The 19,290-nt window shown below is 41.9% G+C and overlaps 1 protein-coding gene across 3 annotated transcripts; it reads right to left on the bottom strand.

The window, feature by feature from the left end:
• Nucleotides 1–341: 341 nt before the first annotated feature.
• TBXT (T-box transcription factor T) lies at nucleotides 342–19,029 on the bottom strand. 3 transcript variants are annotated; one of them, XM_044448698.1, is made up of 8 exons: nucleotides 18,824–19,029; nucleotides 16,167–16,431; nucleotides 11,699–11,833; nucleotides 9,550–9,611; nucleotides 9,396–9,457; nucleotides 7,688–7,864; nucleotides 3,062–3,194; nucleotides 342–609 (listed from the first exon to the last, which is right to left on the bottom strand). In XM_044448698.1, exons 1-8 carry the CDS (start codon nucleotides 19,027–19,029, stop codon nucleotides 342–344), a joined length of 1,308 nt encoding a protein of 435 aa, XP_044304633.1. The 3 variants fall into 3 exon arrangements, with proteins under 3 accessions (XP_044304633.1, XP_044304640.1, XP_044304649.1); XM_044448705.1 differs by having other exon boundaries at nucleotides 7,688–7,861; XM_044448714.1 differs by lacking the exon at nucleotides 7,688–7,864.
• Nucleotides 19,030–19,290: the final 261 nt, after the last annotated feature.

The raw sequence follows: 19,290 nt of genomic DNA, 5'->3' as shown, positions 1-19,290 counted from the left end.
TGTGTTGATAAATCTGTCTGTTTTAAAATGGAAGAGCAAAGACTCCATTGCAGAGTCTTTCTCTCTAATAAGTCTAAGTGAGCAAAGGTTCTAGGCTTCAGAGCTGCAGCGATGGAACGGGGATGGCAAACAATTCTAGTGTTATCTGCAAGTTGCCTGCCCCTTTGATAAGGTGACTGTGCCATTATTAATACACTATAACACTGGAAAGATTATAAAGCAGTTAGTGCAGTTACTGTACCATTGACATACTTCATGACTTTTTCCTCCACCCTCCTGGAACTTTCTTTCTGGATTCCCAGTTTAGAGCAGCTAGAAAGTCTTTGGTCCAAAGGAAAGGTCTACATAGAAGGAGTTGTGACGGGAGTCCAGGTGGGAGCAAGTCTAGCATGCACTGAAGTATCATACTGACTGTCGGCAATGTCTGTAGGCGTCCCACTGTCATACAGTGGAGATCCCGTGGAAGTGGTGGAGACTGAATGAGGAAGCGTTGGGTAGTGAGTAGCAGAGCCTCGCAAAAACTGGGACCCTATCCCACTGGACATCCCACTGGACTGGGACACAGGTGAAATGGTGCTGTTGCTCACAGACCACAAGTTGGGATACTGGCTGCAAGAGAAGGAAAAGCACAGGTTAGAAAGCAGGTTAGACTTTCGCAGCCAGGCCAGTAGATGGAATGCCTTGGGCAATGTGCTATGCTCCAGCTGCCAAAAGGGGGACAGGAGCTGCTTCATGGGTTTCAGCAGGAATCTCTCTTGTTCAAAAAAGCTCCATCAACACGGGCATGAGATAATACACATTCATATTATGAATTACCTCACTTTAACTGTTTTAGGATGCACTATTCCTATAGAGTAGCACAAATTAATTAGTTCCATAAGAGGTGGAAATAAGTTGCCCCTTGTGTGTTCTGTCCTGAAAATTGAAGAAATAATACAGACCCGATTTGTTTGCCCATGATTCCTGTGCAATGTTGGTGGCATCCAAATGCCTGACTAGGAAAATATCTTCCCCACTTTTGCCAACCAATATTTTCACTAGCTTTTTCATCAGTGTATGGAGCAAAGAGTTTTAGGGCTTTCAAGGAAACTGAGAAATGCCTCAAACCACCTTCCCACAGGACCTTAAGACAGCAGGGTGTGAGAAGGGCAAAAAGCAAAAGTAGTCATGTTGAGCAAAAGGACAATTCCAGAAGTCATATTAGTGTAATACTAATTACATGTTTGTATAATTAGTCTAGTGTAATATGCCAACTCAGTGCTCACAAAGATGTACACGCATCTGTGATCTCTAGAGTTCTTCATCAAGCAAGGTATTAAAACAGGAAGAGGGGGAAGGTTGAACATGTTGAAATAATAATGCCTGCATGGTCAAAGACCAAGCATATTCCATAGGAAATATTGATCAAATGTTCATCATTCCCTACTCACAGTTGTTTATGGATTCTTTAGTCAATAACATGACCCCTCCATGACTCCCCTTTTTAGGAGCAAGGGAAACACCACATGTAATTGTGAAGTGACACAACAGAAGTATCCAGTTGTGCATTTGTTATATCACGATGCTATATCACAATGCTATGTAATGGAAAAGCATGCAAAGAAACACTTTACATGTAGTGCTGGGATCTCAATTCTGCACAAAATCTAAAGTCTATACAAGCAATTAACAATTTTGTGTAGAGAAGCTCTAAATGGGCTATAAAAGTTTGCCAGTGTTCAAACTGATCTCCAGCGGTTGACATGATAGTTTCAGGATTCACTAGGGCCACTGGGAATAAGAAGCAGATCCTCTATTTTTAGAAATATAAAATCCATCTGTTACTCAGAACTGTCTCCATCCTGGACAAAACACATGGATCCCTGACTGGTGGAAAGTGGAGATAAAGAGGAACTAGGCAGTCATTATACTAACAATGCCAGATGTATGTTTAGATGCAGTATGCCATAATATATGGTGCATATATGGGAGAGAGAGAGAGAGAGAGAGAGAGAGAGAGAGAGAGAGAGAGAGAGAGAGAGAGAGAGAGAGAGAGAGAGAGAGAGAGAAAGAACAGAAGCCAAATTGGGTAACTTTATCTAGCAGATATTGATAATAAAGCCTCACAGCAGCCTTCTCTAACCTGCTGCCCTACAGGTATGTTGGACTGCAACCCCCATCATTCTGCAGCTTACTTCTAAATAGCCATTCACTGAATTGAGCTGTATTTTGCATATCTCAGAGCAAAATGTTGCACTAAGATTTATTTTTCAGTAACTATGCATAGACCTCAGCTGCTTAGTACACAATGGAAAGGGCTGAATTGGTAGCATGTGTGTATGCATGTACACAGACAGGTGGGTAGAGGTGAATGCATCTGTGCACCCCTCCAGCATACTCCAGATGCAGTCCTCAAGGCCTCAAAGTCATGTGCCTCTGCTACAAGTGAAATGTTCATTCACTTGCATATAGTGAATGGCAGATTTTTTAAAAAGATGCAATTCAGAAAATCATTGTGAAACAAACACGGTAGGCATACCATTCCCAACCCCTCCCATCTATCCTATCCCTATCCCTTCACAAAGAACAGCAAAATAGCTGACCCTGTTACCATCACATTGCCGAGCATATTGGCCACAGTCCTTACAAACAAAGGACATGATCCACCATAAACATCTCCTATACAAGCCCTGTACATCTCCTGTAGAACTGAATATGCACCAATCTGCAACTGTGCTCTTTTAGAATCCCCATTCACTTCAATGGCACACAGCAATGCTTTCTGGGGGACGCTGCTCTTTATAACCAACTCCTTTTAAAACGTTACGTTTATTTATTTATTTTATTTAGAAAATTTCTAGGCCGCCCCATTCGCCGAAGCCTCGGGGCAGCTTACAAATAAATAAATTAAAATACATAAATAGCAATATAAAATACACGTAACTGTATAAAATAAGTCGCCCTGGCCAAAAAACTTTAAAATAAAAATAACATTAACAATTAAAATGACGCTCAAATAAAAACGTTTATATTCTGGTTTATCGAAATTTGAAGGCTCTATTGTCCACAGGACAAAACCTACCTGGAGCTAGTTGGTGGACCGGTGCTGTGACTCATAGGCAACATACTTGTTGGGGCTGGGACTCCTAAGCTGGACCAATTGTCGTGGGTCTGGAGCATAGAAAGGCAAGCTGAGGAACTGTCACCATAGGATGCTGCAAAAGCCAAGCACTGATATAAGAAAAGTAACCCCATGTCCATTGCAACACGATGACAGCTGAACATGTGATGTATCAGTGTTAGTGGATATAATGGGAAGGCAGGTGAACTTCCTTGATCTGACCAATGACAAGTTATAACTCACTGCCATCTCCAGTGGAGATAGGAGCCTGCGAAAGGTTGCAGCTGCAGTGAGCAGAAGTGCTCTATGAAACTTTGGGAGGACTCTGGACATGTTGGTAATGGGCAAATCATCTCCAGCCAGGACAGTGTCAGTGGTCAAGGATGACAAGTGTTTCAGTCCAACAGTATGTCAAGAACCAAGGCTGGAAAAAGATGGTCTAGATTAGGCTACCATATACTGTATGTACACAGAGAGAGAGAGACATACACATATGCAACATGGTATATATTGCTCCTTATCTAATCACTCCTTATCTAAACATATTCTAAACAGTGGTGAACAATAATGGGATAAAATGCAGCACTGGATTAAAACAGAGTATCAATAAAAACAATGGCTGGTTAGTCAATGAAGGCTTTCGGGAATAAAGCTATTTTCAGAAGATTTTGAAAACAATATCGGTGCCTTCCTGGCTTCCAAAGGCAAGAAGTTCCACAGGCATAGTTTCTCTGGGTAGACTGTTGTTTGTGCTGTAGGTCCATGTGAAGCAACCAGGAGTGTGCCATCTGCTAACCTCACTGGTCAGGCAGGTTGATAAGGGAGAAGGCATTCACTCATGGATCTTGGCCCCACGTTGATAAAGCTTTATACACTAGCACCAAAACCTTGAACCTGGTCCAGTGGTGAGTAGGCAGCCTATTTGTATGAAATACAGAATGATAATAGGCTATATAGCAAGGGGACGGCATACAAAAACTTTAAATAAATAAATAAAACTCTTACATGTCAGAAAGAACAATGTCTCCCTGATTCACTTGCTTAGCAGGTATGCCTGGGGAGATATCTTTGGGCACGTACTCTCCTGCTTTCATATCTAAGGTGCTTCAGTCAGCAGCAAATGCCATACTCAGTGCTTTGTCACAAAGACATGCATTTTTTGTTTACTTCACATCAAGCTTTAAAATGAGGGACCTTCCTGCCTCTAAAGCCAGCTAAAGATCCCAGGCTAATATTGGTTACTCCATTCCACAAAACTGTGATAGGCAGCTGAACTCTCTTCTTTTCAAATATTCCTAATTATAGGTAGACATGTGGGTCATTTGGGAGACTGTGAATCAAGTGTAAGAATCCAGGATATGAGATCTGCTATTCCTCATATGATCTCTCCCTAGGATATCACCACCATCACTTCTTCCCATTTTGGAAAGTGCTAACTCCCAATTGTGCCTCTTTGTCATACCCCTCTACTGTAAACATGAATAAGACAAGAAGAGCAGTGTAATCAGAACAAGCTAATTTCTCATGTATTTCTCTTGGTTAAATATATACAGACATTTTTTTATTTATTATATTTCTATACAGCCCAGTGGCTGAAGCTCTCTGGGCAACTCCCAACAATTAAAACCATAAAATGCAACTTAAAACATACTTTAAAAGTGTAAAACTACATTAAAAATAGAAGTAAAAGCAACAATACAAAGATTTAAAATAAAAATTTAAAGTGGAAGTAAAATTCAAAGTGAAAGCAGCAACAAAAGATTTGAAACAACAGAGACTGAAAGACTGAAATCCCTGGGGAAATAATGTCTTTTCCTGCTGCTGGAAAAGGCAGAACACAGGTGCTAGGCAAGTCTTTCTGGGATGCCTGTTCCACAAGGGCACCACAGGATCCCTGTCCTAGGGAAAACTCATCCAACAGGGTGGCCAAGGCTATTTCTGTTCCAAGACTAACCCTGAAACCTGTTTAAAACTGACCTGGACAATCCATTTTGTTCAAGAGTGCCTGAAGTTGACTGGCAACAGCCCACTGAAATACCTTGCCCAGGAAGGGAATATAGGCTACTGGCATATAGTTGCTATCATCATCTGGACCTAGGTAAGGCTTTTTAAAGAAATGGACTTACTGTCATCTCCTTTAAAGATGTCAGCACCACTTCTCTCATGGAGGACAATACAACCTCCTGGACTCAGACTGATACCCTTACTATGGGTAATAAGCTATGAAGGGCAGGGGTTAAGCAAACAGGTAGTCAATCAGACTTGGTTAAAGACCTTGAGTATCTCCTCAGGCCATCACAGCAAAATTTACCCAAAAAACTGGACCAGAAGGTGCTCTGGACAACTCTACTAATGTACCTGTATTAAGTGGGATGTCCAACTCATGATGGATCTCTGCTACTTTATTCTCAAAACAATGTGCATGCTTGTCACAGCATGCTACCAAAGTTTCCAGTGTTTGTCTACCTGGCCTGAATTACAGCAGGCCGTGAACCACTTGGGCAAGCTCTTCTGAATGACACTAAGATGCAGTGGTGGTAGAAAAGGATCTCCTCTTTACCACCCTAACAGCCACAGCATAGTCTCAGTTATGAGCTCTAATGTATAGCTGGTCAGATTCTGCATGAATTTTCCTTCACCTGCATTCTGACCGTCTCCCTGCATGCTCATTGTCTTCAGCTCACATATAAAACGAGGAGTTGGCCAGGTTCTACTCAGAGAACAACTCTACTACCTGAGTCCTCTCTGCATTCCACAGAGGGTCCTGGGCTTTAACAAGTGCACAAGCCATACCAACAGCACCCTTCTCTGAAGCCCTCTGGAATCCATTGGAGTCTGTTGGCCTCTGTGACCAAATCATGTTAAGAGCATCCCCCTTTGCAAAGGGAAAAAGCCCAAGAGACTAAACCTCAACAGGGAGTGAGCCAACTATGACAATTAGATAGGGGTTAATTTCCTCAACTTGGCTACCTGAGAAAACCAAATCAAGAATGTATTGGGCCAATGATGTATTACCAGCACTCCATGGTTGTCATAGCTGTCAGCAGGACCTGAACCACCCCAGATCAAGCAACCTCAGCATAGAACCAGAAATCCCCCCAAACCACTACCCAATCTAGGAGCACCTCTGTCAGCTCAGGAAGGGATACAGGGATGGCTAGTACAGCAGCAGAACCTCTAACCTGTCTTGTGTATCAACACACAGTACAAACACTCACAATCAGCACCTGAATGGACGGGAAGCCATGAGAGGGACATCAACATTCCTATAGACCACACAAATGTCCCTCACTCCCTGGCCCTGAAATTGATTTTGGAGCTGCACCAACACCCAGGAGGGGACAGCTGCAAGAGATTAACCCATCCCAGTTCCCTCATCCTGGTCTCCGAAATGCATACCAGAACAGCCTTCTCGTCCAGAATTAAATCATGGATGAGTGAGATTGTTTTGGATTGACTATTAGTTGCAAATGAAAGCTTTACAGTCAACCAATTAAAGGTAAAGATAACATTATATAGTATAACAGCACTCCTAGAACCATCACCTGTTTTTAAAACCTTGCACAAATATTATGGGGCTGTTTGCACTTAACAGGAACAAGTCATGGCTCAATTAACTCAGTATTTGATGCTGCGCATGCTGGGAATGTTCCACAACCTTTTTGAATACTGATGTTGAAACCTGGCCACTACAGGTTAATTGCATGTTAAACTAATAATTGTACATTATCTGTGGGCTGCCCAACAATGGTTAATGTCTAGTGTCCGGATTCAGACATCATGTGGTAACCCCTGATGGCATTAACTGTTCATAGTGATGATGAAATGAGCCCAGCACACACCACACCAAATCATGGGTTAATTAACCCACAGTCCTCCATGCTTATATGTAGACCAGGTCACTCTCTCTGTACACTTGGCATAGCAAGCTTTAGAACATAGCATTATAGCTTGAAATATTGAACTGGGTCTGTGCTTGTATTGTTAGTCTGGCAATTCAGGTATTAAAATTTTATAGTAACTTTTAAAAAATAGAGAGACCATGTCACAGAATACACTCAATGGCAAGCACCAGAAAACAACTGATTTCGATTGTTCAAATTTTTAATGTCAAACTAGCACAAGTCATTCCTTCCAAGAACAAAATTTGCTCAGAACAGAGACAAGAGGAGACACTTGATATAAAGCATGATTTAAATCATGAAAGGAAGAAAGAGAAATGTAAATAATTGCTTTAAATCAAATTTCTTATTTTGACATTCATAAATTTTCTAAGTTTACATATTAATTGACAAAAATGTTGTTGTTGATGGTGATGATGATGATGATGATGTATTGGTTTGCAACTTAACAGCCTTTATATAACCTAGGAGAATAATTTTAAAAGTCTGCCCATGTAGCCAACAAGCAATGCAAAATTGCTTACAGAGAAGATCCAGATTCCTGGTTGGTTCCCTCCGTACACAGGCAAGATCAATTTACAAGTCACGAATAGGACTGCTGCCTTAAAGGCTAAATATAAATGCAGTTGAAATTCTGTGTGCTCTTATCCCACTATACAACCTGAGAGCAATAGAAAGCACTTACTTGGAGAATTGGTTCTATGGGTATATGGGTTTGGATAAGGGGCAGGGCGGTGATTCCTCAGTGATGAATACCTTTCACAACTGTGAGCAGGGGAGAGTGACAGAGATGCTCCAAACTGTGGGTGAGAATTGGCAGGAGGACACAGTGTTCCTGTTCCAGGAATCAGCCAACCACCTACTGCAAGAAGAGCAACAGTATTTCACTTCTCCAACACATAATAGCATGGACTGTCTAGGATAACAGTGAGTACTTTGCATAAAACTCTTCTGGGATATCAAATAACTAACAATGCAGATCTACACATAGCTACTCAGCCAACGTTCAATGAAACTTACCTCCAGATTGCAGCCTAAACCTTTATTTACAGTGGAACTACAACAATGGCTTCCTTACAAGTTCTCATCTTCTTCCTCTGTGACATAGAAGGATACTTAGCTAGATTGCAAGGTTAACATGCTGGGCACTCCCCACACCAAGCAATAACATGGAGTAATGGCAACAGTAGTCTTCTTATACATTACACAGGAAGCGGGGGAGAACTCTACACAGGAATGCCATTTTCAGCAACATCCTCACATAATGGGTAATCCGTACTTCCTCCCTCATGCCTCTTGTTTGCCTTTCTCATGAAATCGGAAGCAATGAAAATGACATATGCACTACCAAGTCTTGTATCTGATACTTTGGGAGAAAGAAAGGGAGAATGGCCATCAGAAAGAATGATTCAACAATCAGAAATGTGAGAACAATGTACATGGCAACACAGCATTAATCTGGATAGAATAATGGGGGCTGAAAGCTACTTATATACCAATCCACTTATTGACTATGTTGATTAACATAATCAGACTTCTAAAATACTGTAAAGCTTTACTGCTACTGATCTATGAACCCTGGAGCTCTTTCAGAGATTTTAATGAAATTACCGTGGAGCTATTCTAGAATAGAAAGCTAGCCTGCTGTCTGGACTTTATTCTTTTAGGATAATGAAACTATACTGCCAGCTCTTCTGTGTTGTCAGGAATTCTAATTTCCATGGGTATGAATACTTCCATGTGACACACAATAAACTTTTTGTATTTTAAACATTGTAGGTGCAGACATGTGTTATTAAAGTAATTCACAGTTTAAACCAACTTCAGAGGGATATGAACTTTCCACCATTTTTAAGCAAGGAAGAGCTAGGTTTTCAGCAATATTGTACAATATATTACATCTACACATTCTACCATAGATCAAAATAGTGCTTTTCAAAAAAATGTATTGGACTACTTAATGGTAACCATCATCCAAGATCTAGAGATCCATGAATGCAGCAGCAATCCTTCCTTTTCATGGAAAACTACCCTTCCTTCCAGTGTATTTTCTGGGAAACTTCATCCAGGTTTTCTTTACTATTTCATGTTCAGGGCAAAGAAAAAAAAGTGATGGGCACTGCTGCACACACAACCCTCACACATGAGAACTTCCCAGAAAAATCACTCTTGATTAGTAAATAGATTGTAAACAATTAGGAAAGTGAAAAACATACAAGCTATAACCTAGGAGACACAGAAACAGTGAAGTTAGTGTAATAGAGGACATATTTACAAGTCAGCACCTTACCTTGCACTGTACCAAATGCACAGCAAAAAGGCCATGTGAACAATGCAAAAACAATACTGGAGACATATTATAAAATAACTTTTAGAAGAGAGCTTAGACATACATTGTGAATACCCTGACTGCTGACCGTCACCCATTTCTTCCATCATATCTTTGTGATCACTTCTGTCAAAGAAATAATATTTTGTTAGCCAAGGAGACTAAACACCTTGAAATGTGCTTTGCGGATAAGAATGAAAACAACCAACAGTTCTCACCTTTCTTTTGCATCAAGAAATGCTTTCGCGAATGGATTGTACTTAATTTTTAAAGCTGTTATCTAAAAAACACAAATAAAAAGTCTCAAATCCAAATGTCTTTAACTACTTTTCCTCATCTTTCTTGAGACAGTGATACACTACTTCTGCCAAATCTGTTGGGGATTTCACACTAGGTTCTAGAGGGAAAATGGCCCAGAATGAAATTACCAGAACAGCATCTAAACCATTCATACCACAACAGTACGCTTTGAAACCATTCTCTCTACTACAACATCCTCCCACCCCTTTGCCCAATTTTATTATCCTATTAAGGAAGTACATAAAAGGAGGATACACTAAAACAGTTATAAAAAGTTTCAGGTTTCTGGATAAAAAAGGAGGGATGGTACTGCAGTGAAGAATACATTACTCATGAATACAATGGTCACTTCAAAAACAAATTGGCCCAACATGTTGTTGACATCTTTTGAATTATTAGATAAGAATGCAGCACATTGACTGCAAAGGACTTGTATCACACCTTTCCCAGGTTATTGAGGGAAACACAAGGACTTTAAGACTTCTTTACAAAAATCTTGGAAGTGTCGCTATGCTCAGAATTGTTGACTGTTGGCCAACAATTTGGTCTTGGGCTCCTTAACAGGTGGTTTTGTATTATATTTTAAGTTACCATTCATTGGTATTTGGTCCTTGTTGACATTTATCATATACCTTCAAATGCGTTGCAACGGGAGTTTAGGATAAATGTTTCTATCTTTGAACATCACCATATCTTCGACGAATAATACAGAATAAAGTCAGAAAACTCATAAAGAATACCTTAAATTATGACCTGCTGTCAATAAATTATTAATTATGTAGTTATGTTAATCAGGGATGAAAATAATACTTGTTTTCATAAAGTGTCAACCGAAAATATACTAACTGCAGCACACCAACTACTGCTGAATCTCCTACCAGGACTGATTATATACAGAAACTCAGCAATATAATGATAATGAATAAATGTTAGCAACAGATGCAGAATCAACAGGGCAGACAAAAAAAAACCACTTGAAGGAAAATGGTAGCTATTACTTTCTTAGAAGAAGAACCACTGAATTCAGTAAAGCCTAGCAGGTATAAAATAGGATGGAAATTCATATAGATATATCAGAATAGAATTTTATTTTCTTTTACTGGCAGTTGAACTGTCTCATTATATTACACCTGAGCAGTAAAAAAGTTTATCATAGATTTTAGAATATGGGTTTAAAAGTGTTCTCTCAGCTGGCAAGTAGTTTTGTGTTGAGAGTGAACATTCCAGGTTCTCTTGATTTAAGAAAGGGAATATTTGATCATGTTAACTACAAAGCTATTTTTACATGCTCAAAATATCAGTTATATTGAGATCCAGTAAAATGTAATTATCTTTCAACCTGATTTATTGGCTCAGCACTTTATTCTTCAAAGATCTTATTTTGAATCAAACTTCATGTAAATCAGTGTAACAGTTTGCAATTAAATGTGTTTCAGAGCATAACCGAAAGGGAAGAAGCCGGAATAACTTATTAAAAGCCCCGTGTTTCTCTGGAACTTTTTACAAGCAAGACTGTAACATGAAGATAAACATTCGGAAGCTACAATAGTATTGCCATTACTTGGTTAAAACAGTGGAATGATTCTAGCTGAATTAGATCATTTGATGTTCAACTAAAAATGAGACAAAAGGACATAAAATGTGGCAAGTGGCATAAAATAAAAACCTACATAGAATTATAGCTAAATATTTTTGGTGGAAAATAGTTCTGACTTTCATTATAAAATAGTATACTCTCAGGTGATGGCGATTCAAAGCTTTTCTTCAAACCCTCCTTCCTTCAAAACGAGCCCCTGAACTTCATTAGACAGTTTATTTCATTGCTGAAGTCTTCTTACACATCGGACACCTCCCCTAGTATATAGCATATATCTACTTTCTACAAGTTTTCCTTTTTTTAATTGTTCAGTACTCAGTAGAGGGGATCATCTATTACGTCTCTTTTTAACTTCTAAGACACAATCGCATAGTCCCACCTTAACATCTCCCTTCTTACTCCATGAATTCCCCCTTTACTGAATCCAAGAAGGAAAGTCAGTGCGCAGCTTCGCCTCATTTTGCACCTACCTCTTCATTTTGGTAAGCTGTCACAGCTATAAATTGGGTCTCCGGGAAAGAATGGCTGGTGATCATCCGCTGAGGCCCACCAACTCTCACTATATGAATTCTAGGCTCATATTTGTGCAAGGAGTTCAACATGATCTGTTAATATAAAGTCAACAAAAGTAAGTACTGACACAGAGCCATGAACATTTTGATATTACATCATTAGCTACAGGGCTTTTTTAATTAAAAGAGGGCAAAATCAGTGGACATCAGGCAAGCTTGAATTTACCAAATTAAAACAAAAACAAAGAGCAAAATAACCCAGACTATCTCTATACAGACCAGACCAATGTATTAAATAAGTCTGGAGACAATGATATCTCATTTTATAAGCAGGAGAACAAATGCACCGTGGGAATTATCAAACCAGCAAGCATAGAATCCACCATAGTTACCCATTTTATCAAAAGCTGTAAACAGATTCCCAGTTTTGATTAAATGTGTTACCAGCCTCAAAACAAGCCAATATATTAGACCACAATTTGAAGTTTAATATCCTGGCTTGTTTAAAAGTTAATAAACAAAGTTCTTTGGTTTTGATGAAATAGGAAACTAGTTATTTTCTGCCTTCATTGTTCATCCAGTGGGGAAAAGAGTATGAAGTGGCTGCGTTTGCCTTGTTTATATCTCAGCTTATTATCTGAAGAAGGCTAGTCTCTGAAAAAACATAGCTTCATTTCTGTTAAAGTTACACTGAAAAGGATTTCAGAAGTGGACAGAATGTATTATATAACTAATACAGTACAAATGCAATTACTGATTATCAAATAATGTAAGCCCAAGGTTATGGTTCAATTATAATATACAATGGATCTGCTAAGCAAACCTTTCCTATTTGATCCTCATCATTGCATTACTAAAAATGACTGTTCAGTAAAGAAAATATTATCAATCTCCATCTAATCTAGGAAAAAAAGATTTTTTAAAAAATCTACTTTCAGCCCAGTCTAGTTCAGACTTATGCATGCCTAACTTCATGGCAATCAATTGGTTTAGGTGTGCCTAATTCTACACTGGTTATGAAATGTCCCTTTTCCACAAAAGAAACTAAAGATAAACGGTCATTTGGTGATTGAAAAACTCAATATTTGAAGAATAACAGTTGTCTCTACTCCCAGTGGGGAGAAGGGAGAAGGTTTTTCTTTAATCAAGAATATAAATTTATTTGTTCCAGCACTGCTTAATTAACAGGGACAGTGTCTGTTTTCCCACTACTGATACACAACTGAAACACTAGTGGTGCCTAATACTGGAGCATACCATGCAACTACACCTGGTTGATCACCTGGCAGCTTTTTCCTTTTGTGTACTGATTTTTCTGCTATAGTGTTTGGGGGCTAGAGTTAAAACATGCACATTTGTATTGCAACATACAAATATACATGTTTCTAATATAGTGATCAGGAATATTATTTAAGTACATTAATTCTCCTTACTTAAATAAAGTCATATGGAGTATTTTTGACCATACTGATTTCCTGTTAGCTAGACTACATAAATGTCAGAGGCCAGCAGGGGAAAAGTACTACCTGAATAGTGCAGTTTGTCCAGTTCCTTCTCATAAGAAGCAACCTGGAAAAACATATCTACCCTTTCTTCCATGTCATTGGATGCATGTTGTACTGTCCCCTCCAGTACAGCTACCTGAAAAAGTATGGCCAGCTGCCACACAAAGATTCACAATCCAACTGCCTTTGTCTTTCACACCCCATTATGCCGTGGAAACACAATAAAGAGTGGGGCAGGGGAAGCACTTAGAATGTTTTAAATATGAATATGATATTGTCTTTCAACTAAGTACAATTTTCCGTCTATTCTGATATTTCCATGATTTGCCAGACACCAAGCTAGCTCACTATTCCATGACAAGTTACTTTCTTAAATAAAATGTAAGCCTATGCATGGTTGTTGTGAAGTAAGTACTAGTAGATTTAAAGGGTTTTATTTCCATGTAAGTGTGCATAGAACTGCAGCCTCAGAAAGGACTTTTGGAATGTCATAGGCATTCATTTTCCATGTACTTGAAAGCTACACAGAGACTGATAGATGTTAATCTAGAGTAGCAGGCCTCAGACTAGCAAAAGTAGGAGTGGTGGCAGAATCAGAGGTGACTATTGCCCGAAACCCCTCCACTCATTCTCCTCATAGGTTTTCACTGATCAGCTTGGTGCTAACAACTGTTGGGGAAGCACCTGCTATCTGAGGAAGATAAACATTTCCACTCTAGCTGATTTATCCCAGTAGCACATCCAGGCTTGAAAAGGGAGGGAAGATGCCTCAAGGAAGAAATACAAAACATCACGTACTATTTATATATTTATTTAAAAATTGAACCATTTCCACCCCACACCTTTCTTGCCCTAACATACTCCTAGGGCAATTTCTGCTAGAATACCTATTTTGCAGTGTGCTGACTTCACTGATCCTGCTAGACTCCTGTCTAATGGTTAGACTGGCCACAGTTATCCTAAAGAGCCACCAACAGTGCCAGTTTCAGGGGTGGCTCAAGATGTTTGTATGCTTAGATTAAAAAATCCACATAGTACCTCACTCAGTTAAAAAAAACTAAGTTAAATAATTAACAGACTCCTGTCCTTTAACTCAAATCAGATGCTTCTCTTTATTTCTAAGATCAACTCTGCCAATACAGCTTGTAGCTTCCAGGCCCCAGGCAGACTGATTCAGCATATTCTTCAACTGTTCCTATTTTGTAAGGATGTGTTCAGTTTAGCAAAACTAAAGTTCCAATCCCCCTGATAAACCACCATTCTTGCTGCCTTTGAAGTAAGTTTATTTATGTATTAAAATGTTAGAGATACTTTCTTTGTAATGTTTTTAAGGTACATAAACATTCTTTTTTGTGGCAAGCCTCTCCCTCAATTTCTAGAAAATAAATCTCTTATGTGGTGAGAGGGTACATTTTATTCCAAGGTATGAATTTAGACAGAAACTGTCAATGCACTGTTCTATCATTCTTTCAAATGCCGTTATCCAGACAGCAATTGGCTGAGTTGCTGCTAAGTACAGCCAGATCCGCTGTAAAATTAAAATCTCTATTACATATTCTTAGGGCTGTTGTGTTGTTGCTTAAAACTACTATAATTAGTGTGCTGAATGGGATGGTGTAACTTAGTATCCTGCAGTACACCTGATAGCCTTCTGGCCCCTTCCAACTCTGCTATGCTGATTCCACTAACTACACCAGTAGCCTCCATGAACCAGTAGCCTCCATACATAACATTTTTCAGATGTTTAGTGAACACACATGAAGAGCAGGGGAACAAGATCGAACTGCCATTCCAGTTTCCACAGGCATTTATACAAAGGTCTGCATGCAACCTACATGCTGCGTACAAGTTGCAAAGAAGCAAGAATCTCTGAGCACACAGTTCCTTGCTGCTACAAAGAACTTTGTGGCAACCTAAAGGGAAATTTTTATTATGTATAAGCTTTCATGACCAGAATCTACTTTGTCAGATGCACAAAGTGCTATCTGAAGTTGACCAGCATGTAACACTTTATGCTTCTGATTAAGTGAACAATAGTCCACAAAAGTTTATGCCCTATGAAATGTGTTAGTCCTTAAGGTGCAGCAAGACAGTTGTTTTTGCTGCAACAGACTAAAAGAGATGCCCCTCTGGAAACTGTGCAGGTACAAAGTCAAAAGAGAGGACAGCAGATATGAACTGAATCCTACTCCACTCTCAATGTCTGAAAAAGTCTACCAATAAATGATAACAAGTACAGATAACACAGTGCCTGAGACTGTAAGTCACAATGTGATGCTCCATCAATTATCTTTGATATGCAAATACATAAATGTCCTAATTTTTGTCTTTGAAATATATGAATCAATCTATACAATGCCAGAAAGATCCTGTCTGAAAACAATCCTCCAAGCAAAAGTTCTGATTATGAGGAACAGAAAACAAGCAACCCACTATTCCTTGCAGTCCAGACTAACATCTTCCACAGCTAAATTCTGCAAATCTTCTCTTCATGTCAAATAGGAGAGGGGAGTGGAACAAGTAGCCTCCCACCACACCCCAGTGAAAATTATTTATAAATGAAGCATGGACTGGAAATTAAAGAGGGCTGCAACCCGAACTGTGCGGCCAACTGAATGTTAACACCATCAAAATCAATAGGGCTGACTTCAGCGAAAATATCCTGAAGATGTGAGCTACAGTGGGATGCCTTAACATCCTATACTTAGGGCTATATAACGACACAATCCTATGCTTGATTAGACAGAATAAAATACAAGAACTCCCAATCTTCTCCAAGTTGCAGAGTGCTGTCACTTTTCTTTTTCCTGTCTTAAACAGGCCTAAGAGCGCGCCTAACTCCCTTTCTGAAGACCCACGAAGTGGGACACGCTCGGCCTGCCCCGCCTTGCTGCGCCCGCTGCCGAGGGCTCCCTCCTCACCTGGCCTCCTCCGTTGAGCTTATTGGTGAGTTTGACCTTGCTGAAGGAAACCGGGGCCTTCATCCAGTGCGCGCCGAAGTTGGGCGAGTCCGGGTGGATGTAGACGCAGCTCGGGGCCTGCGGCTCAGGCTTGCCGCCCGGCACCCACTCGCCGTTCACGTACTTCCAGCGGTGGTTGTCGGCCGCCACGAAGTCCAGCAGGAAGGAGTACATGGCGTTGGGGTCGAGGCCGGACACGCTCGCCTTCAGCACCGGGAACATGCGCCTGCGGGGAGGAGATGCAAGGAGAAGCGGAGGAGACGCGGGCGGGCCCGGCACTAGGCCACGTCGCCGCGGCCCACTGCGTCCTTTGGACCCGAGGGAGAGCGAGCGAACGAGATAGCGGGCCCGGAGGCTGCTCTTCTGCCCCCAGACCCTCAGCGTGGCCCGGCCCGGGCCGCCCGCCTCCCAGGGGCCAAGAAGAGACAGGGCCTCGCCAGGCCCCCGGGCGCAACTTGGAAACCCAGCACAGGCCAGGTGTCAGGGCGCTACTTTCCCAAGATCTCGCCGTAGACCTGATGCAGAGAGGCGGCTGGCTTGGACATGGGTCCCAGGTCGTTCTAGACCCTTGGACTTCATGGACTTACGGGAGGTCCCTTTAGAAGGCCGTGCGTTTCAGTTTGCGAAGCGCTTGGCTGACATTCCTCCACCCCCCTCCTCCCCCTCCCAGCCGCCATTCCATGCTTTCCAGCTGCTTCTACACTTTTACATGTTAGGGCAGCAAACAAACCTTTTGGCAACCCTGCTTTAAATGATGATGTTCTGAGCGTGGGCATAGGCGTTTTAAACTCACTTCAATAACAGCACCATCCTAACTACAGAAAGTAAATGAGGGCAGCAGCCGACCTCACAGCACCTGTTGCTCTCCAGGGGGTCATTTGGCCCAAAGTTGCGCGCGGGCTGCATGGCTGGTGCGTCCCATTAAACTCCGTGGGATTTTCTTCCTAGTGTGCTTGGGCTGCTCAGTCATACGCAGTAATAACATCACACTATTTATGCTTTATCAGTCGCATGCGAGCGGGACTGCAGGCTTACGATCTCCCGAAGGAAGGCCATGCAAGACACAGAATGGCCCTGCTAGCGTATAATGTCCAATGAAATCAATGGGCCTTCCCCTGGAAGGGCAAGCCGCCTGGAAGCGGACTGTTTCCCCGTTGGCAAGCACGGATCCTGAGCCATCTTATTTGGCAGTAAGCTCCACCGACATCAGTTGCACTTCCTTTAGGATAAACGATTTGGAGGTCGAGGTGCAAATGTCTTCAGGAAGCTACCACTGCGGTGTAATCCCATGAAAGCAATCCATTGCCCTCAAACTATAGAAGCCAGTTCCACTATAACGTCTTGAGACTTACGCTTTAGGACTTAATTTGCTATTTCCTTTGATTTGAAAATCTAATTGACTTCAGTGAAATTCAGAAGCAAGTAGGATCTCAGGACCAAGACCCCGAAGAGAGTTTTGCTTCGTTTCCCTTAAGTTGTTTTTTAACCGATTTATACCAGCATGATTATCACAAGCTCCCTCCATCATCTTCTTCATCATCATCACCATCCCTTTTTATACGTTATTATAAACCCTGATGAAGAATTTTCAAAAACTGGAGAAAACTACAATACACTGAAGGACTCAAATTGATGAGCACAAATTGATGCCTGGCAAGGGCAGCCCTTTTGGAAGGCTGTGATCAGAAAGATTCTGGAGTGTCCTAAGTTCTACTGAAACGACCACAGCTTGCAAACAAGCAGTGCAACTTCTTTGGATTCCAACTCAGTGTATTTAGGAGTAGTGAAGTTTTAACAGATAAAAATACGCTCTGAAGCCAATCGCTTCGCTTTCACTAGGATTCCCGGCGCTTTGAGGAAGTCTCTCCCTCTGAAATCAAAGGCAGAGATGCACGCTTTCCGGTTTTGCGCCTGAATGGGCGGTGGGGTGTGGGGCTTTCCTCCCCCACCTCAGCGGACTTTCCTCTACAAAGGGGCAGGCGCTTAGGTCGTGACAAGGTATATTTTGCCTTATGCAACAAAGAAAGCCGTGCGCTCAAGAAGGTGAGCAAAACTCGGGCTGAAAGCGCCCTACTGCAATGAGCCCTGTTGTGCCCAAAGGTGAGGGCGGACGCTGCAGGAGCTGTCTGTCCGACGACCCCACGTTAGAAAATAAGCAGCCATCTAGAGCGAGCGGTGGGAGAGTGAGATGGCCTAGGCAGCATCGGTGGGATTCAAGGGCTCAGCATGTAGTCAGGGCCTTGCCTGAGAAGCTGACCATTTCTTTAATGGAGTAGGAAGGGGAAATTGCCGAAGAAGCTTATAAGGCAGGAAAGAGGAATGGGTGGGAGGACTAGGGTGCAGGTGGTCAAGGGAGAAAGAAAGGGAGGCGTGAAGGCGTGGCATCGCGGGAAGACAAGAGGAGTCGACAGAGGTGGGCAGCTCGGGAAGAGATTTCCTCCAACAGCAGTCCATGCTGCAACAGGTTCGGGGATGGGCAGTTTCGGATGTGTATGGGCGCTCACCGATCTGGTTCCCAGAGCCCGAGCTCAGCTCGCCTTCTTGGCTCGTGTTGGGCAGATCCTCGAAAGTAAGCGGTGCCATCCTCCCAAAGCCACTAGCGCCTTCGACCCTCCTACCTGCCGTTTTTGGTGACGATCATCTCGTTGGTGAGCTCCTTGAAGCGCAGCCACAGCTCGCTGTCCTCCAGGGTGACTCGCAGCTCCCTCTCGGTGGGGTCTCCCTTCTCGCTGCCCGCCTGCAGTTCGTTCTCCACGGCGCTCAGCAGATGATCCACTCGGTACTGCAGGCTCTTGCCGGAGCTGTCCGTACTCGGAGAAGTCATCCTTCCTTCGCACCCCACCAAAACTCCTTATTGCCCGAGAGTCGCCTCCAGCTTCTCTGTATCCCACACTCTCGGTCTTGGAGAAATTGTCTGGGACAACCCCTCGGGAAGCTACAGATGGGGATGGGGAGTAGAGGCACCTTTCCTGTGGGAGGGATCTATAGTTTGGGGGCAGAGGGGTTAATTCCACTTGACCTCTCTGGTCAGCGCCACTTGAAACTGGTCAAGCGGGGAGCAATTATGCCCCCCCATAAGTATCTT

The sequence above is a fragment of the Varanus komodoensis genome, unplaced genomic scaffold (genome assembly GCF_004798865.1).
Source record: "Varanus komodoensis strain SLA01 unplaced genomic scaffold, ASM479886v1 scaffold1, whole genome shotgun sequence".
NCBI classification, from domain to species: Eukaryota; Metazoa; Chordata; class Lepidosauria; order Squamata; family Varanidae; genus Varanus; species Varanus komodoensis.
The sequence above is the reverse complement of the archived record's forward strand: the minus strand, read 5'-3'. Positions and strand labels throughout refer to the sequence as shown.